Genomic DNA, 16,701 nt, shown 5'->3' with positions numbered 1-16,701 from the left:
GGTGTGAAGGTGACGGGTGTGTTCCTCGTCTTTGTAGTGCCCCACTCCTGAGCTACACCCCAGTTCTGTCCATAAATTATCAGGACAATGAAGAGAAAGAACCAAGTTTCTTTTAGTTTTGTTGTTGTGCTGGTTTTTTGGTGAGGATCAAACCCAGGGCAGTGGATAGTTGAGCATTCTACCGAGAGCTAACTCCTCAGCCTCGCCCTGGTGTTTTTTAAAGATAGGATCTCACTATACAGACTTGGCTGGCCTCAAACTCACAGGCTATCTATCCTCTTGCCTCTGCTGTCTACTGCTAGGGTTGGAAGTGTGTGCAGCCATGCCTGGCACCAGCCCTTAGGGTTCTGAAATAGTTTCTCTGTTACTAAGGAGCACCAGGCTGCAGTCCCTAAATGCTGGGAACAGAGGTCTGAGTCAGTATGCCCAGTGAGAGCAAGTTCTAACTACAGGTGACAACACTTCCTTCTACTCAGCTCCTTGTTGCAGCTCCTTGTAAGCCTAAATTGTTGCCTCTAATCTTCAGAACTGTCACCCTCGGGGTGACAGGATGGAAACTCACTGTCATTCGAAGTGCCTCGTGTGGACAGAAGATAGCTAATTGCCGTACTGGCTCATTGTCAGTGTTGAAAAAGATAGTCATGGCAATCAGGGCATCATAGCTGTGATCATGGCAGAAAGCACTGAGATCTGTGAAGAGGTCTGTCCGCTGCAGAAAGGCCTAGAAGGGAAGAACAAGAAAGCAATCAAAGTTTACAGGCAGACCGTCCTTATCCCCAAGGAACTCTAAGAGTTTTTTGAGCATGCAGCTCATAATTTGTGCATCACTAAAAATGTATGTAGTGCTTACATACTGGAAACTGTGGCAGAATAGGGAGAATACAGGCTTTCAATTAAGACAGCATTGCTTCGAAAAGTAGCTCCACTATATTGCCTCTTATGAATAAGACCCAGAAGTGATAATAACCCCCTGAACCTAAGGCTCCTCAATAAAATAAAAAGACAGCAATGTCGCTGCTCTTTGCTACTTCATAGTGGTTCTTCTTTTTCCCATCCTTTATTCCCCTCCCAATTTTACCCTGTGTCAATAGATAGGAGAGAAAGAAGGACAGGGGAGAAGGGAGAGAGAGAGAGATTGATTTCTGAATCTAATTTCTTTCTTCTTTGAGCACGACTACTAACAAACCACAAACCAATCCCCTTGTGCCATGAGCAACCACCAATCTTTACCTCTCAGGGCTCTGGCATTTATAGACCCTCTGAAAAGTTCCAAGAATTCCAACTGTCACATATTTGCAAAAGCTATCTGCAGCTGGCAAAACCATGCCTCTACTAGAGCATGAGGCAAATCATAGTGAGCCGCTTCAGTCTGAAACAGCCCCACATCCCCACACCTGAGATTAAAAGGAAAACCTACTCTTAAAATATTTCTGGGTTTTTAAAAAAAAACGCCAAAATTCCAGAATTCTCAATATAGAGCCAACTTTCCTACCCTGTCCAATAAACAAACAAGCAACCTCCACAAAAGAAAAAACAAAAACAAAACAAAGCCTCACACACAAAATCACTGATTGCTCTACAGAGAATGATTTGCAGGAGTGCAAAGTAAGTGGATGCAGAGAGACTGACACCCAGGCTCTTACAGCAGCACAGTGAGCGATGATGGACTGTAGAGAACCCCAGAGGAGACGGAGACAAGAGGAGAGGTAGGAGTGGAGGTGAATGAAGGTGTCCCTTGCCCCTTCCACTGGCTTGCTCTTACCTCCAAGTCCATGTAGATTGCACTGATTGCCACCTTGGTGCCCTGTCTGTAGATTGTCTTCTGGTCCTTTCTGAGCATCTGCTCAGTGGTCAGTCCTAGAAAACAGAAGTCAAACAGGGGACTTGGCCTAACACCGCAAAGGTGAAGATGAGGAAAATGGGACAATAGTTTCTCCTCAAGGAGATGAACAGGACCAATAACTGAAGATGTAATTATACAAAGGTTTACTTAAATAATCAGGTCACTGGCAGGAGAGACGGCTCAGCAGTTACGAGCACTGGCTATTTTTCAGAGGACCTGGGTTCAATTCCCAGCACCCACATGATAGCTTGTAACTGTCTGTTACTGTAGTTCCAGGGGAACAGTCACCCTTTTCTGTTGGCCCATGCACATAATGCACAGACATACATGCAGGCAAAACACCCACACGTATCCAATAAATAAAGAAAACTCTAAAATGCTAACAATCAGGTCGCAATATTAAATGGCTGCCTGTAGACTAAGGGACTTTGTAGAAGGGTAAAAGAAGAGAAGCTTTACTGGGTGTGGTGGTGGTGTGCACCCTTGAGCCCAGTGCTCTGGAGGAAGAGGCTGGTGGAGCTCAGGAGTTTGAGATCAGCCAGGGCTACAACATGAGTTCTAGGCTAGCCAGGGTTACATAGTGAGGCCACCTCACTAACCTACACCCGCCCCCCCCAAAACAAGCCAGAAACCAGAGCCAAGACAACAGAGGCCTTTACGTTTCTCCACCCTCCCCTCCGCCCATTTATTCCTTTATTATTTTTGCTGTGGGTCATACCCAGGGCCTTGCACATGCTGGGCCAGCATCCACTCTCCAGCTACATCCTCAGCCCTGAGGGGTTTTCCTCTGTGTTCATTCTAATAGCACGTGGAACATTTATGTTTCCTTCTTTTGCTTGCTCTTTTTTTTTCAATGTCAACAGGCGGATTATGGAAGTTCTGGGTTCAGTTTGTCTTCTGAACACAACACTAAAAGCGTCCTCTTCCTTCTGCTGATTACACAGCTCTTGCTCTGACGACTGAGCAGCACCCCCAATACCGCTACATTTTATATATGGCCTACATTCTCTGATTAAGCAGGGACTCAAAATTTTTCTTGTTTTTGTAAGTTTCACACATTGTAGTGATCATCTTCACCCTCCCCCATATCCTTAGACCCATCTGTCGCCCCTGAGCACCGACCTCTGGCTTTGTCTTCTTTCCTTACTATAGCCATCGAGTTCAATTTGTGCTGCACAGTCTTGGATTTTTTTTTTTCTTTTCTTTCTTTCTTTTTTTCTTTTTTTTTTTTTGACAGGGTTTCTCTGTGTAGCCCTGGCTGTCCTGGAACTCTGTAGACCAGGCTGGCCTCGAACTCAGAAATCCCCCTGCCTCTGCCTACTGAGTGCTGGGATCAAAGGTGTGCGCCACCACTGCCCGGCTAGTCTTGGATTTTTAAATACCTTTTATTTCATTTTGTTTTCTTTTCCTTTTCCTTTTTTTTTTTTTTTTTTTGATTTTTCCAGACAGGGTTTCTCTGTGTAGCCCTGGCTGTTCTGGAACTCACTTTGTAGACCAGGCTGGCTTCGAATTCAGAAATTCACCTGCCTCCATCTCCGGAGTGCTGGGATTAAAGGCGTGCGCCACTACTGCTCCACTCATTTTGTTTTCTGATACAGGGCTTCTCTGCATAGCTTTTACCTTTTGAGGTAGAGCCTTATTGTGTGCCCAAGTTGTCCTTAACTCACTATGTAGCCCAGGCTGCCACAAACTGTTTATCTTCTGCCTGGCTTCACCAGTGCTGGGATTACAGGATGGACTACCACCCCAGGCCTTCTCATCTTCTCTAGTGAGAATTCTGCAATGCTGGTTTCTTTAAAAACACAGAAATAGGGCTGGAGAGATGGCTCATAGGTTAAAAGCACTGATTGCTCTTTCAGAGATGCTAGATTCAATTCCCAGCAACCACATGGTGGCTCATAACCATCTGTAATGGGATCTGGTGCCCTCTTCTGGCCTGCAGGCATACATGCAAGCAGAATGCTGTATTCATAATAAATAAATCTTTAAAAACACAAACACGGGGGCTGGTGAGATGGCTCAGTGGTTAAGAGCACTGACTGCTCTTCCATAGGTACTAAGTTCAAATCCCAGCAACCACATGGTGGCTCATAACCACCCATAATGAGATCTGACACCCTCTTCTGGTGTGTCTGAAGACAGCTACAGTGTACCTATTTATAATAATAAATAAATCTCTAAAAAAACAAAACCACACACACACAAACACAGAAATATAAGAATATGTTCACTTTAGCTGGGCAGTGGTGGCGCACGCCTTTAATCCCAGCACTTGGGAGGCAGAGGCAGGCAGGTTTCTGAGTTCAAGGCCAGCCTGGTCTACAAAGTGAGTTCCAGGACAGCCAGGGCTACACAGAGAAACCCTGTCTCAAAAAAACAAAGTGTTCACTTTAACCCCAGGTGTGGGGAGGCGGGGTGCTTCTGACCGTCCACAGCAGCTCATTATGATTTGCATCACCCTCTAGCAGAGGCTTGGTTTTGCCAGCTGCAGATAGTTTTTGTAATTGTGTGACATTTGCAACTCAAGACACTTTTCAGAAGGTATATAAAGCTAGGGCCCCGAGAGGTGGTGTGCATGGTTATTGGTAATTTAGGGAGGTTGGTTTGTTCTACTAGTAGTCCTGCTCAAAGAAACAGAAAGAAAGAAATTAGATACAAGGATATCTGTCTGTCTGTCTGTCCCCACCCTCATCCTTTTTTCTCTCCTATCTAGTGAAAAGGGTTGAAACTAGAGGGATAAAGTGTAGGAAAAAGAACCCCCAAAGGAGCAAAGACCAGCTACAATCCTCTTGCAGGCTCAGGATGCAATGACATAACATGACTCATCTGTTCATGAGCAGACATGTATGTTGCTCATTACCATTTCTATGCTCTGAAATCAAAGCTTGCCCACTGATGACACATCATACCTGAGACGTCAAACTTGGCCTTCTGCAGGGAATCAAAGATGTCCTTTCTTCTGGGCAGATCTGGGAAAAGGGCTTCCAGTTCTTCCACATACTTGCTGTCCTTTGGGGTTGCCTTCCCAATGTTGGTATCCATGTTGACACAGTCCAGGATGATGGTTCCTGTAAGGGATAAGGCAGAGCAGGAGTCCTGTGTGTGAGTGAACCCTCCACTCACAATCTTTAGCATACACACAACTCCAAATCCAATGAACACAACCCAGAGCGTACAACCCAGGCAACCCCACTGCAGACAAATAATACACCTGGATGACCATGTCCAAGAGAAACCTCCCAAAGTACAATGCAGGTAGGACAGACAGACAGACAGAAGCCTGGGTGTGGAGCTGTACAGATGGCTCAGCAGTTGAGAGCACTGGCTGCTCTTCCAGAGAGCCTGGGTTTGAGTCAAAGAATCAATATGGCAGTTTATAACTCTCATCTCAAGAGATCTGGAGCCCTCTTCTGGCCTCCTCAGGTACCCAGCATACACATGGTACACAGACATATACACAGACAAAATACCCATACACATAAAAAAAAAAAAAGTAAAACAAGGAGACCGGGCATCCTGAGTCTTGTAGATTTCAGAAGGAATCTAGCTCTTCAGCAAGCCAAATTCCATCACACTATCTTTTTAAAAACATTTTTTTTTATAATTTTCTTTATTCTTTGAAAATTTCATATTCTTTCCTCCACCCCAGCTCCCTCTCCATTCCCTACCCACCCAGCTGCGTGTAGCCCTGGCTATCCTGGAACTGTCTTTGTAGATCAGGCTGGCCTCGAACTCAGAGATCTGCCTGCCTCTGCCTCCCAAATGATGTGATTAAAGGCGTGCGCCACCACTGTCCGGCAGCTGTCAATTTCAAAAAGCTTGTTGGCTATGGATGAAGCTTTGTGCTTCTCTTCTGTCTGGATTTTGTCTTCCATCACAGTATCTTAATTATTAGAAGACTATGCCTAGTCTAATCTAAATGAGATCAGCACTACACACCCCCTGGAAAAAAGGGAAGGTTAAGAGGCCTGCTGGAGATATAACAACCATTTCCTGGTGGAACTGCTATCAGAGATGTTTCCTGTTTCTTCAGTGAGTCCTCTTTCCTTTAAACATTGCTGCAAACGGGAACCACCAAGGCCCTTGCCCTGTGCTTCCCCTGTACTAACTCCAACCCAGGCAGTGAAACAATGACCAGCTACTGCAGGAACCCTGGCCCTCTGGGGTGAATAAACTTCAAGAGTCACCGCCACCAGTGAGGCTGGAGTCTAGATTTTTACCGCCCCCATTCTGGGATAGGGGCAAAGGTCACAACCCAGACCTGATTCCTTACCATGCAGTAGGGCTGCAGTTTGTCTGTCCAAGGTCTCTGGTGCCCCCTGCAGGATTCTCTCTGTCACCAGGGTAGCACAGGACCCCACCAGCTCAACTGAAACGTGACAGGGAGGACAGTATTTCTGCTCAATTGGTCGGTGGTCCAGCACCTCTGCTACGGCCTCCTCCAGAGCTGCGTCGCTTCTGGGGAGGGTGGTGGTTAACAGAAAACAGAAAGAAAGAGAAGCAGGTGAGAGCTCTCCAGCTGCTCAAATGGATCTCCAACTCCCCACACCAAGAGGAAAAGTATGCATGTCCCATGTGAGTACACAGATGTCACCTTACCCCGCAGCCCCCTCTCCACTGTCTGACGTGGAATCAGAAGCAGCTTTTAAACAGCACACAAGTGAACTCTGTGACAAATACCTACAGGGTCACTGTCCTTTAGGGTCACCTTTCCCACTGAACTCTATACCTGGCCTTGCTCTCTTGACAATGAAACATCACGCAAGTCACCACGTCTTCCTTTCCAGCCCTGTGCTACGGCCTTCTGGGCCCATCAGTATCCCCTACCTGAACTGTTTCAATTAAGGGCTCATCTAAGCCGTCCCTCAAAAGATTCCTGGATGATCACTTGAAAAACAAACAAAACAAAATGAAAATCAAAAACAACAACAACAAAAAATGTTATTCTGTTAGGACCTGGAATAAATATAATTAAGTTTTCTACTACCCAAAAATTCAGTCCAATCTCCTTAGGCCTACAAGGACTCCATGATCTGCACCCTGCCTACCTCAGTCCCATCAATTCACATCTTACCTTTCCCACATAATTCATGCCCAGCTGTGCAAAACAAGTCCCAGTTCCCTACTCAGTGTGCGATTTCATGCCTGCCTGGCTTCACCTCTGTTAACTCCTCTCTCTGCCTGAAGGCTCCTCTCAGACACCTGCCCATCTCGGACAAACACAAAGCTCTCTTTTAAGACTGGGCTGCCCTCAGTAGAGTCCTTTTGCCCTCAGTTTCCCTCCAGCACAATGAGCTAGGCCCATGTATGGTCCATCGAGTCCCACTGTCCTCTAGAGTGACAGTTATGGCGTGCCTCTGGCACCCGCTACAATGCTCTCTTTATTACCTCCCTCTTCCTGACTGAAAGATGCATGAAAACTGTCACCTATATCCACTTCAGGAAAAGGTTTTAATCAGTAAATTCATGGATGCATGAATGCCCCCAGGCAACTATCATTTCTTGGTATAAGCACAGTGTGCCTCAAGGGAAAAATATCCATTTTTAAGACTAGCAGGAGCCAGACGTACTTAGACAAGAATCACACTCATGTTGCTTTTTGGCAGCTTTTTCTAGTCCTAAATTGGAAGTGGATTTATTATGGATGTACACATTTGTTGAACAGACATGACTGAGATATTTATAGTCTACTAGAACATATTATTCCTGTATTTTAAAACAGCAAAAACTTCTGACATTGAAGGCAGATTTAAGTTATTTTGAATATTTTGAATAATTATTTAACTATATATTTTTGTTTCCTTATATCATAAACATCACATAACTAGAGAAGTGATACTATTTTTTTTTTATATTGGATATGACCCATCAATTATAGTTAGCCTCTGAGGCAGGTGGATTTCTGACTTCAGGGCTAGACTGGAATACATAGTGATTTACAGGCCAGCCAAGGCTGCATAGTGAGGCCCTACCTCACACGAGAAGCAAACAAACAAACAAACAAACAAGAACAAGGACAACAACAAATGAGCCTTTGAGACTCTAGAGGACGGCTCTCCTTCCTCCTTTTTCCCTGTGCAGGCCGAGTGTCCTTCACTGACTTACTTGGGTAAAATATGGTGGTCAACAAGGATGAGGGTGAGCTGGCCAGCCTGGTGCAGAGCTAGGAGGTCAATCTCGTCCCGGAAGATCAGCGCTGGCTCTGGAATCTTAACCTCCTGGAGGAAGAAGACATTGTCCCCTCGCAGAGGAAGGTCAGAACGCTTTATATTTAAAACTGGGATAAAGATGTCTTCTGCTTCAGACGTCTAGTTATGGAATTGAAAAGAAGACATAATATGGCTCAGGAAAACGCAAGAAAAAGTAGCCCCACCCTAACTCTGACCCTGAGGTTGGGTTCCGAGTTCTCTCCCTAATACAGAAATGCAAAACAGAGGCCAAAGAAGACACGACCTTGGGTAATACCACTTCTCAAGGCCACAATTATCGAGCCTATGAAAATAAAGGGCTAGGGCTGGAGAGATGGCTCAGTGGTTAAGAGCACTGACTGCTCTTCCAGAGGTCCCGAGTTCAAATTCCAGCAACCACATGGTGGCTCACAACCATCCGTAATGAGATCTGATGCCCTCTTCCGGGGTGTCTGAAGACAGCTACAATATACTTACATATAATAAATAAATATATTATATAATATATTATATATATATTATAATATATTATATATAATAAATATATTATATAATAAATATATTATATAATAATATTATATTTATTATATTATATATATTATATTATATTTATATATTATATATTATATATATTATATAATAAATATATTATATAATAAATAAAAAATATATTAAAAAAAAAAAAGAAAGAGCCGGGCGTGGTGGCGCACGCCTTTAATCCCAGCACTCAGGAGGCAGAGGCAGGCGGATTTCTGAGTTCGAGGCCAGCCTGGTCCACAAAGTGAGCTCCAGGACAGCCAGGACTATACAGAGAAACCCTGTCTCGGAAAGAAAGAAAAACAAACAAAACAAACAAAAAAAAAAAAAAAGAAAGAAAATAAAGGGATGGCTTTTTTTTTAATTTTTTTTTTAAATACTGGAGAAGCAAGCCGAGCGAGTGCCTTGACCATGGAAGCACACATTCTACGACTGAGCTGCACCCTAATGTTCTGAGAGAATGGTCCTTGCCCTCTATCTTAGCAATGACATGGAAGTCAACAAGCTATTTTAAGGAAAAGAGCTAGGTATAGACTTCAAGCTACAGGAAATAGGATCCAGGTTCCATTTCCAGCATCTACATGGTAGCTCACAGCCATTTATAACTCTGGTCCCAGGGAATCCGATGCCCTCTTCTGGATTCTGAGGGCACCTGGCACACACTTGATGCTTAGACATATATACAGGCAAAATACCCATACACATAAAGTAAAAATAAATATGTTGCTGGGTGTGGTGGCGCAAGCCTTTAATCCCAGCACTCTGGAAGCAGGGGCAGGTGGATCTCTGTGAGTTCGAGCCCATCCTTATCTACAAAGAGAGTTCCAGGACAGCCAGGGATATTACACAGAGAAACCCTGTCTTGAAAAAATAAACAAACCAACAAAAAACTTTCTAATTGACCTGGGCTGGCAAAGATGTAGCTTATTTGATATAGTGCTGATCAGGCAGGCAAGAGACCTAGGAATTCCCAACACTGCATACACCATATGATGGTTTATGCCTATAAGCCTAGCATACAGGATGCAGAAGCAGAATTAAATATTCAGTGCTACCCTCAGCTGACTAGCGAGTTCAGTGTCAATGTGAGATAAATGAAAGCCTGTCTCAATTTAAAAAAAAATCTGGGAAAGATAAATTCTAGATCATTGGTATCCATAAGGAACCGCAATAATAAGCTATTTAAACATAACTTTATGGTTTTGCAAATTCCTTGAGGTGGCTTAAATGACCCCATTAGGCCCACAGGTATGAATGCTTAGTTATCAAGGGAGTGGCACTATTTGAGAGGGATTGGAAGGCGTGGCCTTCCTTATTGGAGGAAGCATGATGTAGAACTAGAAGTGGGCTTTGAGGTTTCAAGGGTCCAAGGCAGGACCAGTGGCTCTCTTCCTGCTGCCTGTGGATCCAGATGTAGTACTCTCAGTTACTTCTCCAGCACCATGCCTGCCTGCATGGCACCATGCCCACTGCCATGATGACAGTGGACTGACCCTCTGCACCCGTAAAGCCAGCCCCAATTAAATGCTTTTTTTTTTTTCCTTTCTTTTTTTCTTTTTGGTTTTGTTTTGTGTTTCAAGACAGGGTTTCCTCTGTGTAGCCCTGGCTGCCCTGGGACTCAGAGATCTACCTGTCTCTTCTGAGCGCTGGGATTAAAAGTGTGCGTCACCTTGCCTGACGAATGCTTTCTTTTTAAAGAGTTGCCTTGGTCATAGTGTCTTTTCACAGCAATAGAAAGACATCCCCCAAAGCAGACTTACACGTCCCAGAGGGTAACACATTGCTCGACCAAGTTCAGGGATCTTTATTTATCCTTTGTGCTGTGCACCGGAGCTTGTGTACCTGCATAAGCACGTGTAGAGCTCAGAGGACAACCTCGGATGTCATTTCTCAGGCACCAGCATCCTGCTTGCCTGAAACTCAGCAGGTAGGCTAGGCTGGTTGGCCACTGAGCCCCCAGACCTGCCTGTCTGCCTCCCTAGTGCTGGGATGAGAAGGCAGTGCCACCATATCTGACTTTGTTTATGTCATTCTAGGGGTCATACTCTGGACTTACACACCGAGGCCTTTGTTGACTGAGCTAGCCCAGCCACTCTCCAACTTTGTTTTTTTACTGAATTATTCACCTTTTTTTATATTGAATATTTGGCCTGTGTGTCATATGTGTACCATAGGTGTGCTTGGTGCCTGTGGAGGTCAAAAGAAGGCATTTTGATTCCCTGGAACGGGAAAAGTAAATTGTTAACTACCGTGCAGGTGTTGGGGGATAACTGAACCCTGGTCCTCTGAGTCATCTCTCCAGCCTCCCCCCATCTGTTAATGAAACAAAATGACCCTTATCCTCTTGCCTCCTGCTTTCAACATCTGTCTGTCTGTCTGTCTGTCTATGAAACACAGTGGCCTTTATCCCACTTCCAAGGGCTTACACACGAGTCATCACCCACGTGAGATTTCACTTCAGTTTAGCCAAGGCTAAACATTGGAAAGTGGCAGAGCTGGGCCTTGATCCAAATCGTTTCACTCCAAGGGACTGTTTCTCGATACTTACCTTTGTTAGGTAGAAGGCCAAGGCGAGAGCAGACACCATGGAGTCTAAGTCGCAGGCTTCATTTCCCAGCACGACATGTAGAGGCCTGGACTCCTGGAGGGGAGGGAGAACTGATAAACCATCTCTGTGTATTTCCGTTACTTCACTCAAGTGGGGCATCGTATACATCTTCTCGATGACCCTCAGAGGAGATGACACCATGACAGGGATCAGCAGAGAGAGAGGGCCTAAGTTTTAAAGCTAGGCCCTTAAGCAGCCATATACATCCCACAGATGCATTTTGCCCTCCGCTCACCTGTGTGCCTGCACGCTAACTCTCAGAGGAACACTACGCCATTGTCAGACTGCTCACGCTTCTTCGGGCACTCGCTGTAAGCACAGTCAGAATGCTCTGGAAATGGACAGCTAAGCCACGCCCTCGGGGGTTCCAGGCCTAAGCTGCCACTCAGCACCCCGATTTTCAAACTAGATGAATAATTTTTATATCCCTAAGTTATAAAAATAAACAAAGAGGCTTTGAAAATAAAGGTAAAAAATAAAATCTCTCACCAGCAAGAAGGTTCAGCAGATAAGGGTGTCTGTCTGCCTGATGACCCACGTTAGACCCCTGGGAGAGCTGTTCTCCAGACTCTCTGCCCCGTGGTCCAGGGACCTAGACTTAGCGGCACCTTCACCCACACTCATTGCTTTGTCTGCTATGCTAAGAAAGAAAACGCATAGCCCACAGCAAAAGAGCTGCTGCTGCTGTTGCTGCGACTTCTCTGGAGCTTTGGGTTGGCTTGGCTTTAGAGAAGTTCTCACTCTGCAGCCCTGAGTGGCCTTGAATCTGTCTGCCTCCGCCCCTCGGATGCTGGGATTACCTGAGAGGCATGAGCTGGCCTGTCCTGTCCACTTATTTCAGTGAATTTGTGTGTGCATGCAAGTGTGTGCCTGTGTAAGCAAGGCACGGTGCCAGCCTCAGGTGTTGGTCCCCTCCTTCCTTCTTTTTGGGGGAAGCATCTCTTGGTCACTACGGCATGCCTACAAGTTCCCAGGCGTTCTGGCTTCCATCTTGCTTTGCTGCAGTGCACTAAGATTACAGATGCTTGTTGTACCAGCTGGTTTTACATGGGCTCTGGAGATTTGAACTTCTGTCCTTATACTTTCAGGATATAAGTACTTTATTCATTTAGCCATTGTGCTGGTTAGTTTTATGTCAATTTGACACAAGTTACAGTCACTAGAGAGAAGGAGCCTCAATTAAGAAAATGCCTCCGTAGGACTGGGCGGCACGCAGGCACGCCTGCAGGGGATTTTCTTAACTGGTGGTTGATTTGGGAGGGTCCAGCCTACTGGCAGACTGGTGATCCTAGGTTCTATAAGAAAGCCTGGCCAGCCAGGCTGCCAGGGCAGAGACACAAGCGCAGGAACGTTCCGGTTCAATCGTTTTAAAAAATATTTCCCACAACAGGCCCGTGTTTCCTCACAGCAATAAGAACCTTAAGACAGCCATCTCCGCACAGGAACCTTTGTGTTTTGGTTTGAGATATGACCTCCCTACAACACTCAGAAATCTACCTGCTTCTGTCCCCCTTCCCCCCCCCCCAGTGCTGGAATTAAAGGTATGTGTGTGCCAGCACAGCGGGCATAGAACTTTTAAAAGTCCAGCTGCTGATAATACCGAGGGAGACAGAACAACTGAGGTCATTACCCGAGGTCCCATTCATCTCCTGAGCGCCCAGGATCCTCAAACGCATTTAGACTAAGGCGTCTCTAAGAGCAGGTGGGCTTTATTTTCACTTAGACATCATCCTATACACTTTCACACCCACTAAATGATTGTTCAGTCTCTATAACAGCCAAATAAGATACGCACATACTTCAAGCACTACCATGCTGGATGTAATGGCACATGCTTGTTAATCTCAGCACTTGGAAGTTGGAGGCAGGAGGATCAGGAATTCAAGACCAGCCTCAGCTAAATACTAAGTTCCAGGACAGCACAGACTATCTGAGTTCCTGTCTAAGAAAAGAAGAGAGTAGTGGGACTGCATCTGAGGAACTGCAGGCACTCTACTATTGATCCGAACGGGTCTTGACTCTTAGGTCTTCCTCTTTCAGATTTGCTAGCACTGGGGTTACCATCATGTGCTGTCATGTCTGGTTTATGTATTGCTGGTGAGTGAACCCTGGGTTGTGCTTGCTAGGCAAGCACTTAACTGAGCTATACTGCCAGTCTTTAAACTACCTTATTAAAAAAAAAGAAAAAAAAAAGAGGGGGTGGGGGTGGGGGGTAGGCATGGTGGCACATGCCTTTCATCCCAGCACTTTGGGAGCCAGAGGCAGATCTGCCAGTTTGGGGGCAGCCTGATCTACATTTCAAGTTCCAGGTCAACCAAGGCTCACAGTGAAACCCTATCTCAAAAAATATATATAATGCCGCCACCCCCACGCCCACCATCTCTTCTGCGTGTACACGGAAAACAGAGGATGGCTTGAGGGTATAGGTTCCCTCCTTCCACCACGTGGATTCCAGGTATCAAATTCAGGTTATCAGGGCTTGAATGAGACAAAGCAGGGCGTACCAGTCGGTGCAGGATTCCTTTGTTCGATGTTGTTATTCTGAGCTGGCTAGCCCGAGCTGTGGGGCTGTTCAGCACATTACAGAACATTTGACAGGATCTCTGGCCTCTCCCCACTAGATGCAGATAACACTGCAATCATAACAATCAAAACCTGTTTCCACAACTGCCCTAGCTGAAGACTACTGGGTCACAGGAAGGAGGCAGCAAGCCTCTATAAAAGAGAAAGCCACTATGGCTCCTTGTCAGGGAAATCTGCTAGGCACGGAGGTTAGCAAACTAGGAAAGAGGTCAGAAGACCAAGACGTAGCAAGGGGCCACATTCATGATCGAGCAATGCAACATTAGCAAAAACTTCAGGGGAAACCTACACTCACTCTCCTTATTATGTGACGCTCCTTCTACCAGGACAGTTAGACTTCTAGGGGTATGCTCTGACATAGGCAACTCTGTTCTCTTTTTAAGATTTATTTCATGGCAGGGGGAGGTTATAGGGAACTTTCCGGATAGCATTTGAAATGTAAATGAAGAAAATATCTATTAAAAATTTGAAAAAAAAAAGATTTACATGGTGTTTTGTCTGATTATGTATATGTACCATGTGCATGCCTGGTGCCTGCAGAGGCCTTGAGAGGGCATTAGAACCTCTGCATCTGGAGTTACAGATGATGGGTGTGAGCTGCCAGGCGGGTGCTGCAGGCAAACAAGAGGAGCCTGTGTCCCTAACCACGAGCCACCTCCAGCCCTTCATCTGCAGCTACTAAAGAGGCTGCGGCCTTTGTTCTGTGGTGCTGGAGACTGGACCTAGCGACTCACGCATGCCAGGCGAACGCTCTAACACTGAGCTATAAGCCTATTCCCAGATAGGCTTCTTTTTCCAATCATTTTCTTCCCCATTCCTTATTCGTACCACAAAAAGTAAGGATTATTTGCCAGGCCTCTGGGGGCAAAGGGCCCCTAAAGGAAATGTGCTCTCAAGATGTGCCCATGCCTGTTTCTCTAGGCCCATTTCAAGAGTATGGAACTCTCAAGCCAGAGAAATGGCTTAGCAAGTGAAGGTGCTCGCTGCCAAGTCTGAAGACCTGAGTTCAATTCCCAGGTCTCCTATGCTAGAAGGAGGACCAGTTCTGACTCCTAAAAATTATCCACTGATGGCAACATGTGTGCTGAAGAAGTAACAAAATTTGAGGCTTTTGGGCCCAGGCTTGGGAGTGTGGCTTTTGTGGCTTAGTGCTCCAGGTGCTGGTCATAAAACAGATAGCGAGCGACATTCTTCCTGGGTTCAAAGAGTGTTCATTCAAAGAAAGTCACCCTGACCCACCCTGACCATTACGAGAACCTGCAATACAAATGTGCTATTGTTAGGGGCTCTTAGATTGTTAGGGGCTCTTAGAAACTGTCTTGAGAGATAACCTGACTCTTGTGACTTTGCACTTCCTTGTGACTCTTAACTGGTATTTTTGGTATTTTCCAACAACGCCCTCCCCACCTCCTTGAGTTGTGGTTTCTTCCTTTAAATACCCCCTTACTCAGCTACTCGGGGCGCCACGGTCCTCTACCCCTGCGTGGTGTATGACCGTGGGCCCGAGAGTGCTCTTGAATAAAAATCCTCTTGCAATTTGCAGCAAGACCGTTTCTTGTGGGTGATTTTGGGGTGTCGCCTCTCCTGAGTCAGAACGTGGGGGAGTCCTCACGTTGTGGGTCTTTCAGTGCCACAACACATACCTACAAAATAATTAATTGATTACTTCCTAAAGTGCTTGGATCCCTTGTCAGGTGTGGTGGCTCATGCCTGTGATCCCAAGCACTAACTAAGGAGGCTGAGGCCAGTCTGGATTACACAGAGTTATAGGCCTGCCTGTACTACACAGCAAAACCCTGTTCCAGAAAGATGAAGTGTGAGGTGATGTAGGAGTGCACGTCTGTAACCTCACTCCACTCAGGGAGTGGGCACAGAAGGACCAGGAGTCTCCATCCACTGTGCTGTATGTTCGAAGCCAGCATGTGCTAATGTGAGGCTCTTTCCTCAAAAGCCAAAGAAACAATCAAGCAACAGCACACATCAGGGCTAGAGACATAGCTCAGGTAACAGAGGGCTTGGCTTACACATAAGAAGCCCTGGTCGCAGCGCGTGGTGGCGCACACCTTTAATACCAGCACTCGGGAGGCAGAGGCAGGCGGATTTCTGAGTTCATGGCCAGCCTGGTCTACAGAGTTCCAGGACAGCCTGGGCTATACAGAGAAACCTTGTCTGGAAAAACTGAAAATAAAATAAAATAAAAAAGAAGCCCTGGTCCACTAACACAACACTATTTGAGCCAAGGGCAGCAGCACACACCTGTTATCCCAGATATGAGTGTGGGAGAGGATCCAAAGTTCAGCTACAAAGCAATTTCAAGGCCAGCCTAGGCTACATGAGACCCTGTCAAACAAACAAACAATAAAAGGATCCAGGTGGTGGTGGCAGACACCTTTAATCCCAGCAGAGGCAGGACAATTTCTGTGAGTTTGAAGCCAGCCTGATCTACAAAGCAAGTTCTAAAATAGCAAGGGCTACAGAGAAATCCTGTCTCAAAAAAACAAAACAAAAGAACAACAACAACAAATAAAAACAAACAAACAAACTGGGTGTAGCAGCGCATTATTTCAATCCCAGCACTTGGGATGCAGAGGCCAGCAGGCTTCTGAGTTCCGGGACAGCCTGAGCTACAGGTAACACTCTCTCCAAGGGAAAAAGCAAAACAAAACAACCCGGGTGTGTGAGATGAAAATGTCTGAATGACATACACGCCAAATAGCCTGATTGGCTGTGCATTGTGTCTATATATATATACAGTGTGAACCCAGAATTATCAAAAAGCACCACGGGAGGGCTAGTATTTTTCAACGTTTTGAAAAAATCATTTTGGGGGCTGGGCGTGGTGATGCAAGGCCTTTAATCCCAGCACTCGGGAGGCAGCGGCAAGCGGATCTCTGAGTCTGAGGCCAGCCTGGTCTACAAAGTGAGTTCCAGGACAGCCAGAG

At 45.8% G+C, this 16,701-nt stretch overlaps 1 protein-coding gene across 3 annotated transcripts in view; it reads right to left on the bottom strand.

Moving 5' to 3' along the window:
- Prune1 (prune exopolyphosphatase 1) overlaps nucleotides 1-16,701 on the bottom strand; it is a 31,083-nt gene that overhangs the window by 3,591 nt on the left and 10,791 nt on the right. For 2 of the 3 annotated variants that reach the window (XM_029475336.2, XM_021158031.3), the window contains exons 2-7: nucleotides 11,117-11,209; nucleotides 7,949-8,151; nucleotides 6,117-6,301; nucleotides 4,753-4,911; nucleotides 1,763-1,857; nucleotides 563-721 (exon numbers count right to left, since the gene is read on the bottom strand). In XM_029475336.2, coding sequence (XP_029331196.1) covers nucleotides 563-721; nucleotides 1,763-1,857; nucleotides 4,753-4,911; nucleotides 6,117-6,301; nucleotides 7,949-8,151; nucleotides 11,117-11,155 — 840 coding nt within the window. In that variant the 5' untranslated portion in view covers nucleotides 11,156-11,209. The remainder of the gene's footprint in view (nucleotides 1-562; nucleotides 722-1,762; nucleotides 1,858-4,752; nucleotides 4,912-6,116; nucleotides 6,302-7,948; nucleotides 8,152-11,116; nucleotides 11,210-16,701) is intronic. The other variant, XM_085835669.1, reaches the window with a different exon arrangement.

Source organism: Mus caroli, unplaced genomic scaffold (assembly GCF_978045245.1).
Source record: "Mus caroli unplaced genomic scaffold, Mus_caroli_1 scaffold_3, whole genome shotgun sequence".
NCBI lineage: Eukaryota > Metazoa > Chordata > Mammalia > Rodentia > Muridae > Mus > Mus caroli.
Note: the sequence above shows the minus strand (reverse complement) of the source record. Positions and strands in the feature narration are given on the sequence as shown.